At 34.6% G+C, this 9,155-nt stretch overlaps 1 protein-coding gene across 1 annotated transcript; it reads right to left on the bottom strand.

The window, feature by feature from the left end:
• Nucleotides 1–3,056: 3,056 nt before the first annotated feature.
• Nucleotides 3,057–4,266, bottom strand: LOC148610528 (serpin B6-like). Its single transcript, XM_088543202.1, has one exon. It carries the CDS (start codon nt 3,813–3,815, stop codon nt 3,057–3,059), a length of 759 nt encoding a protein of 252 aa, XP_088399328.1. The 5' UTR covers nt 3,816–4,266.
• Between the last annotated feature and the right edge of the window lie 4,889 nt (nt 4,267–9,155).

The following is a 9,155-nucleotide window of genomic DNA, read 5'->3' as shown; positions in this document are numbered from 1 at the left end:
AAGCAACCCAATATTACGAAACAACTATAATGTCTAAATAGGGTTCCTCTTAGTAAGGTTTCACTATATTTGTCTTTTTAGTATTGTCAGCGTTTCATACGACTTTTCAAAAATCATTATCACTACAATTTTTGTAAGACTGATAGCAAATGCGGCATTCAAACTAACTGAGAGTTACGAGTTACCGCCCAAGGCCACTCTTTTGGGTCTCACAGAAAAATAAGCAATAAATCATTGCTTTTTAAGACATATTACAACATTAACGATTTTTTTTCTTGATTTGTAAGACGACTTGTAATTGAAAACATCATAAAACCACTTTACACCCCATACATGTAATGTATACAATGTGCAGTAAATCTGCCAGCATAATATAGTCCCTGATGTCATGAGAAATTTAAACAAGTTATCAAGATGTTTGATTATCTGAAGTAAAGAGGTTACAAAGGTTTATTACATGCACGTGTATTGTAAACAAATCAAAATTTGTTTTCAGTGATAAAGATCTATATAGATATAGAAAGCCGTATGTACAAATCGATATATTTATTGAGGGCGTGGTAGAATATGTAGAAGTGTTGTTCCAAGGCACGCACGTTTACATATGTACATGTTACTTAAACATCAATAAGTTCAAAAAATTTGAAAGATTATTGCATTTTTGTTATTTTTCTACACCCTTAGTTTATAGCAATAGTCTAAGTTTCCTAAACTATTTCTTTTTTTTCAAAATCTGGCACGCAAAATAAACAAATCCGCATTTTTCAAAATCAGATTCTAAATTCTATGTACATGTATAGCAGGAAGGGAATACAAGATCTGATTAGTTTCTAGTTCACATATTGGTCACATAGATTATGAAATGGATTTGGCACAACGTACATTTGGGTATGGTTATCCTGGTTTGAGTTTACATTTGTATATAGATTCCCGTACGGATTTATATTGAAAAAATGCACACCTCTGTCAAAATATAATGGAGTGGCCCTACATCGTCCCCACACCATACTAAAATATTAATACATTTACATTGTCTCCGATCATTGCCTCTTACGACGTGAACCGATAGGTAAGCGTCACTTTCTATTTTGGGAACATAAAGATGAATAAATTACTATGAGGTTTTTCTGTATAAACTGAAGAAAGGGACACTGACATCAGAATAAATAATCCAGCTCAAGCTAGCGAAATATGAGCGAGTAAAAAATAAGCCCACACAAGCTGGCTTGTTGTTCTCTATAGCTTGAGATTGTGAATACATCTTTCTGTGTGTTGAGGATTGAATATTGAGATTTAATAACCAGTCCATGTCAAATTCAGGCATTGCCAATAAAACAAGTCATTCATTCATGCATGGTGTAAAAATCAGCGAACTGCTTCGAAGACGCACAGCGGGCCAAATGATATCTAAAGCTAGGGACACTTAATTAAGTGTACAATAACATGAAGTGTAAATAAGTCTAACAAGATGAATCCATAAGTTTTTAAACTAGATCAAATATGAAATGCGCGAACTTTGGAATCAAACATGTACTTGAATATCGAATACATGTTATTGTTTGCGGCTCACCATTCTGTGCAAATTGTACACTACCGCCAATATTTTTTTTTTATTTCCCACTCTTTACTGTGGAGTCACTTATGTCCTCTGCTGTGTCTCAACTGTGATTCATTCAATATATAAACTGACAGAAAAAATGTATTATTTAAATAATTTTAATATCTTTGTATCTGTCCATTACTGATATGCTATCAAACTGTCAGAACCACTTAAAGTAAACTGCAGACAGTTTTTGAAATGATAACTCCACTGCGTTGGGCGGAGACCCTGTGACTCCACTCAAAATATCCCCATTGTGGAGAGTGAAGAAATTATACAAAAGTATACTTTTCGCTAACTAAAAACAAAAACGAAAATTTCTAAAATTTTGTAAAAAATATATTTAATAGAAGAACACTTATCTGACATTATTTCAGATTTCCAAGAAGAAAAAATAGGGAATCACTGAACTTTTTTTGCAGTATAAAAACATTAAAATTGTCATAATATTTGTACAGATAATTTCAAGACAAATTATCTCCCCTTGAAAGAGGTTTTTGAAATCAATATTTGTAATTTAATCATAGATAGGTTTTTTTGCCAAAACTCTTTCTAAATAATTACAAGACAAGTCTATTTGTATCATTTCAAACACTATTTGCTCATTTAAAATACATACGTCTGTATAATTTTGCAAGATGGCAGAAAAGAATGCTCAATGCAATAGTTTTGATCCACCTCAAGTGCGGTAGGCCGCAACCATCCATACGTGAACGCTTTTGTTTTGGTCACTTTACATGTATATACGCCGCCGTTTTTTTTTTTTTGACAGTTTGTTTTAACAATTTAAATAGCTGCTTTCCGAGCCCCGTGCGGGTCCGGGTGTCAAAAGAATAGGCTCGCAGCAGCTCTAAGCTTGTCGTAAAAAAGTGACTAAATAGTGCCCAGAACCCTAGCTGGGGGCTAGGGCGCTCTGCCAACAGAGCAAATGGGTTGTGTGCCCCAGGTGGTTGAAAGGGGTTACATGCTCGGGTCGTTAGGCCATAACTCGGTAGTCCTGTCCGCAAACCATAGTGGTGCAACGTGTTGGGAAAGATGCCATATTCTTCGCCCGTTAAAAAAACCTCAATGTGGTATTCTCCCTACCCACCTCTCCTCATTTCCAGTAGCAATCAAAATTTTTCGTCCCCATTATACTTGATTCCCATCCCATATTTCATTTCATCATCATTTTATGTTCATTTTATCATCCATTTCATGTTCATCGCCTGAATATAGCTGAAATATTGCTGCTCGGGCGTTAAACCCCAACAATCAATCAATCAATCAATCAAGCAATCAATCAATTAATCAATCCATTTTTGAGTTCGCACTGTCAATTTCGTATAATCTTAATTTGGCATTTAAGCCTCATTACAAAACTACTTTCATTGCAACAATTGGGGGAAACGGTAGTTACATTTTTTCCTTGTTTTTATATCAAAATTAAAATATTACAATTGCTTTTAATTGTTGGTTATAATATTCGATATATACAGGGCTTTCGTTCATTCGGAAGCATAACAAACATTGAAAAAGTTCCCTGTTTGTACGGAAGTTGAAGACAACTACAGCCAAGCTCTTCGCTTTCACCCGATTTAACTTCATTAGTATTTTTAAACATCAATTCGGTTTCAATAGAATCATGATCATCGATGAAAAATGGCTGTTTTGTTGTAGCACGTGCATCAAACTTCAGTTCCCAGTCACCCTTGAAATATATTGCATTTGCTAGGACCATCATGGTGCTGCTGCTAATCAGTCCTTGTGGTATCAAGTCCTTTATTTTATCCTTTGTTTGGTGCTCGACCCAGGCGTTAATTCTAAGTCTAGAATCCTCTGCTTTAAACCCGAAATCCAACATCTCGATCTCGCTGTCGTAAAATTCCATGGCATTGCGACTGAAATCCTGACATATTTTCACATTCTCCTTCGAAAAAATTCTATTAGCAATAGAAATCAAAATTCCTTCTCCCGACCAAGATGTCAGTTTTTTAAATAGTTGATTGTAACCTCTGTGGTTTTCAAGACCGGTAACGCCTTGTAAGTTTAATGCAGCCTCTAGCTCACTCTTAGCTTCTCCATCAGTTCCAAGTAGCAGGAGCATCAATGCTGCAGAAACACTGTACGGAGAAAAAAATACATTATCTTTTTTCTCCAAGGCATTATAAAGAGGAATACTAAATGCAAACACTGATTTTTCGAACGCAGCTACAGTATTGATTTGGCTTGCCATGTTTACATGTAATTACACAGCACACACAGTTAAAACTATTTATATTTCTCGTAAAAACAACACACTATTCGATACATCACTTGATAAATTTGATTTTCTACTATTATCCTTATGAATCTTCCAAGTTTTTAAATTCCATTCTCTCCTATCGAAACCTTTTAAGAGAGAATAACGTTTTGGCTAATTGAAATATATTTTGTCACTGAATTATATCAAGGTAAATAATTTGCACCTGTAAAATAAACAAGTCAATTAGTCTTGGCTAGCGGTGTCGTCGGAATTTACAACTTGTACTTCTTAAGTTTTCTTGTTTTTAACGTCGAACTAGGATAACTAATATCAGTTAAACTCCGAGTATGTTCTCATGAATCGTACGTACGAGAGATCTTGACAATATATATACTTGATCGTAAAACAAAAAATACACTACACGTATATATGTAAGCGAATAGATGGTGCGGACTCAAAACATTTTAAAAAAGCTGGGGCGGATACAGGATTTCAGATTGGGAGGGGGGCGTACAGTTAAAATTTTTTAGGTTAATTTTTTGAAATATTCTTCTAGAGTGGGAACAATGTAGATTTCTTCTGTGGTAAAATTAGCGAGAAATTAAAGTTTCAACCTAAAACCGCCTGACATCCCATGCTTTGCAATTTTTTTTTTTTTTTTTTTTTTTTTTGGGGGGGGGGGGGGGGGCGGGGGCACACGCCCGCCACTCCGCCGCCTGAATCCACTCCTGAAAAGCAGGATGTTTTTTTATTTTACTTCGGAATAAGATGCAAATTTGCACATAAACGCCAAATTTGTTATGATGACCATCCAGTGTCTTTGTGCAGGCAATAATTAGATTTATTATTCTGTAAAAATTGTTATTTTGTACATGTATCATTGTGTAGTTTGATATGCTATTTCAATTTTTTTTTCAGCGCTTTCCCAATTATATTCACTTGGAAGTTCGCCAAAAAAGTGGATAAAGTGAAGATTGTATATAAAAATTACCCACATACTGAAAAAACAAGAGCTCCTAAACGAACCCGAATACAGATTTGAATTACAAAATTAAATTAAAGTCTAAAGAAAAAATATAATAACCAAGAAGTATGATTAGGCAGAGTAGCCGGCCCATATTTGTCCAATACCTTCCAAAGCCCCTGAGTGTCCAAAATTTCGGTTCTTTAAAAATGATCCAGTAGCGAGTTGTGAAGATCACTAATTTATCATTTCTACATATGAATCTGTCAAAACGACTATATCGAAAGGAACATTGTACAGTTAAGTGTCAGTCCCTGTAGTAATCAGGTAGCCTGTAAAATATGGCATTAAAAAACTTTCATTTTGCATATTTGCACCACCAGAATCAAGAAAAAACAGACAAGATTTTTTATATTATGCTAGACTACTGAGTTACAATTTCATTGAAATGCACCCACTTAAAATAAACATTCCAAGGGCAGATAACTTTGTCAAAAACCTCATTTTTCACAGATTATTTTGGAAATTTTCTGCGCAAAGTCAGCGATGCAGAGATCAAATAACGGCCTTTTCAAATAAGGAAAGTATTCTTGACTGGTATTACATTGTCGGATCGGTGGGGTTTTGACATGCAAGTTTATGATTTTCCCATTTTGCCTGATTCTTACAAAGTTGAACACATACACTTAAATACTAATTTAAGGTACTTTATAGACGTTGATGTAAACATGATTCAGCGTCTGGAAATATGCTCTTCTAGCCAAATGTAATATTGAATCGATGAATTTTAAGACTGTCACCTAGTCAATTCGATCTGATTGATTACTTGATTGATTATCTTTATTTCCTCCATAGCTTGAAGATTTGCTATATTTAAGAAACAAAGTTAGCTATAATACAGAAAAAGCTATGTAATCATAATATACAGGAATTAAATTGTCATTACAGACATCAAATTAATAAAATACATTTTACATGTATGTAGCTCATGTGATATAATAGTATATATCATCTAAGTAAGTGGTGAAAAACATCATACGCAAAAGTTGAGTTCATATTTGTGACATATTCTGCTAAATGGCACATGAGGTGACCCCATTTATCGAACGATAACGCGTTCATGGTACTCGTGAATCCACTCAACATTGACACGACCAGGTCACCATTATGCTGTTCAGAATATATTGCGGATTCGTGGACAGGTACATATCAACGACCTTATGAAACATCACATATCGAATATCTTGAAGTTGTTCGTAACTAAGTACATAATGTCTAACAATGTCTGTTGACATAAGTAACACATGCCTTGTCTGATTGGAGTCGAACCTAATTTGACAAGTGTCATTAATTTTGAGTTCATAAATGGTAAAGAAACAGCACGCATATGTTCAGGCAAATTGGTATGAATATGAACGTATCGCTGCAGATCAGGTCGTTGTTCAACGCCATGCTTCCACTTGTTTTCTTCATAAATGTCTATAGAGTGGATGACGTTTTTTCTGCAAAGTGGTTTTGGTGGAAAAATATTGTCTTTTATATAGTTTTCGAAAAACAAAAGCGAGTCATATATGCGCAACAGTTCAACAAGCTCATATGTGATTGACGATTTACTACAGTCTCCAGTCATGACTTGACTTGTGCAACACATAAATTAAATAACTGCTTGAAAAATATATCCACTGTGAGCATTAACAAAGTATACGAAATGAATCTGCCCTGATGCTGTTTTCAGCTCCTGAAAATGAAGGTACAACCGGATATTGATGCTTTTTCTTGCCTTAAGTATGCAGAACCAAACTGATAATATAGCCATGAACGTTCCGTTTGAAAGCGAAACGCATTATTAATTTTGCAGTCTCTGAAGAACAAATGCTGACGAAATGAACTGAAATTGCTTGCTTTAAATAAATGATTGCTTGTATTACAATATTCTTGTCATTCTTTCTGTTAAAGATACAAAATTTCAGAAAAGTTGCTCTAACTTATTGCTTTGAACTTTTATACAAGTATGCATGAAAAGTTCCAATACATGTAACTCAATGTAATCTAGTGCATCTACATGTACATGCATCTAACTTTCTTTGATAGTTCTGAGATTTAAAAAAACTTCAGTACAGAAATTTTCTTATTTCATGTAACTAAATATATATTTACTACAACCGGTCCAGTTTCATAAAAAATCTCAAACTGAGATCTTCCTCAAAGTCGTCTTCAAGTTAAATTTCTACCAATCAGAAAGCTTGAAATTGATCTTTTTTACGGAAATTCAAGAATTTGAGGACAATCTCAATTCGGTTCTGTTAAATTAAAAATACTGAGACTCTAGATTTAAAACAACAAATCTTACCAAACATACACACATTACGTCTTACATGTACATGTATATTCAATCCTAAATATGACCAAGTAATGTTCCACAAATGAATGTGAGATCTTGGTCTCCTTTAAATTTAATTCAGGAAAGAAGAATGTTGTAATGTATATGTCCTACCTATGATGTATAAACTAACCTTAGTTTCAGGGATCCGCAATTGGACCACCACCACTCTGAAAACGTAACCCAAATAACTTCCCCCCGTTTCCTCTATGCAAAGTAGAGGAGAAATTCTCAATAATATACCCCCTACTAAAAGCAGGGGTTTAAATGATAGAGGTGTGCGTTTTTCCTTCCTTCCAACAAACGGGTACCCATCTCTGACATGTAATTTTACTCTTTCTACACTTAGTCTACCAAAATGAATTTAATGAAACTTTCGTTTATCTTTTTATCTTTGATTTGAGAAAATATGATGTTTTGTATTGCATGTACAGACTCCCAAATGCAGTTGTTCACACAAGTTATATGGTTTCATCATGTCGAACAAGAATGGGTTATTCCTATTGCGTAAACCATATGGTAATGTAATATTTTCTCTTATGTCTATTTAAATATAAAGAGCAATGATCCCTGTTTCATACTTTAAGAAGGTAGACCTAGTGTAAGGGACATGACTCTTACATTGGAACGTTTGTATTCATCGTTTTACATCAATCTTATGTAAGCATCAAAGTAACTTGGACTGATTTCATTCTGTTTCAAAGAAAAGCTTGAAAGGCTTTGGTGAAATTTAAATTGATACAAACATATCATTGATTTCAAGAGTTACGTCCCTTACCCTAGGTCTACCTACTTCAGTTTAAACAAAAGTTGCTGATGTAGACGAGATTATCGTTATATTGTCTGCCGGGAAAAGTGAAAATATTGTTTTTTTCAGCATTTCTTTGATTGTAATTTTTTGCAGGAACTCTTCATTTTTAAGGTGTATTCAACTGCTAAAAGTTATTTTTCACACTTTCAAAGGACTTTAATTCCCATAACAACCAATATCCTGAAATCCTCGAATCGCCACTGAATATCACTGTCCTTTTATGCACTTGGGCAGTCAGTGTATCATGATTACTATTATTTTGCTTTTCAGCCTATGAAAACACATTTAAGTCAGCCGAATATGATTAGGCAAGCCCAGTCTGTGTCCATACTTGCCTTTCAGGCAATACCAGTGTGTGCGCATACTTGCCTTTCAGGCAATACCAGTGTGTGCGCATACTTGTCTTTCAGGCAATATACCAGTCTGTGTCCATACTTGTATTTAAAAAAAAGTTTAATGTGTTTTAAATAATATGCACCGAATCACCTATTCGCCATATTGGTTGACTGGCGTTTATATATATATGCATGTATTAACGATCTAAAGAAGTGCATGCAAGTATGAACTTTCTGGCCAAGACGTTCTCTTCCAATCAAAAACGGCTATATGCATGAAGAATCTTATGATTAGAATTATTTAGAGGTCGAAGGTGAAGGAAAAACTATTGAACAAACTTTACACCAAACGCGATAACTTTACATTCCGTATTGCCATCTTTCCTTTCATCTGTGGCATCGTCCCTTCACCACCTGCTTACGGAGTTTTCATATCACAACTCATACGTTATGTAAGAGCTTCCCGTAACTATGCAGACTTTTTTGTATCGCGCTAGACTTCTTACTACAATTAGGCTTCTGGAACATGGTCATGTTGCTACAAAATTAAAGTTATCACTACGTATCAGATGTTTTATGGTCGTAATCATGTACTTGTGGATCGTTTCGGTGTATCCATCTGCATAATGAAATCTAATTTGTTCAACATTTTCCTTTCCTCTTTTATCTACCCCGAACTTGACTTTTTATGAGCAACTCGGCGGGTGTTTCTAGAAAAGCAGAGTACGCTTACCCTTCAAGTGAACTTGGTCCATAGGCTTTCAGTTTTTAGTGGAGTCCGAGTTGCTCATTTAATTTTGTTACAGTGTACTTAGTATGTATCATTTTAGTTAGTTTATGT

The sequence above is a fragment of the Perna viridis genome, chromosome 8 (assembly GCF_037379345.1).
Source record: "Perna viridis isolate PV_CMFRI_1.1 ecotype Kerala chromosome 8, ASM3737934v1, whole genome shotgun sequence".
Taxonomy (NCBI): domain Eukaryota; kingdom Metazoa; phylum Mollusca; class Bivalvia; order Mytilida; family Mytilidae; genus Perna; species Perna viridis.
The sequence above is the reverse complement of the archived record's forward strand: the minus strand, read 5'-3'. Positions and strand labels throughout refer to the sequence as shown.

Excerpts from the sequence above, each read along its gene's own strand:
- LOC148610528 (XM_088543202.1), bottom strand. The coding sequence starts at position 3,815 with ATGGCAAGCCAAATCAATACTGTAGCTGCGTTCGAAAAATCAGTGTTT.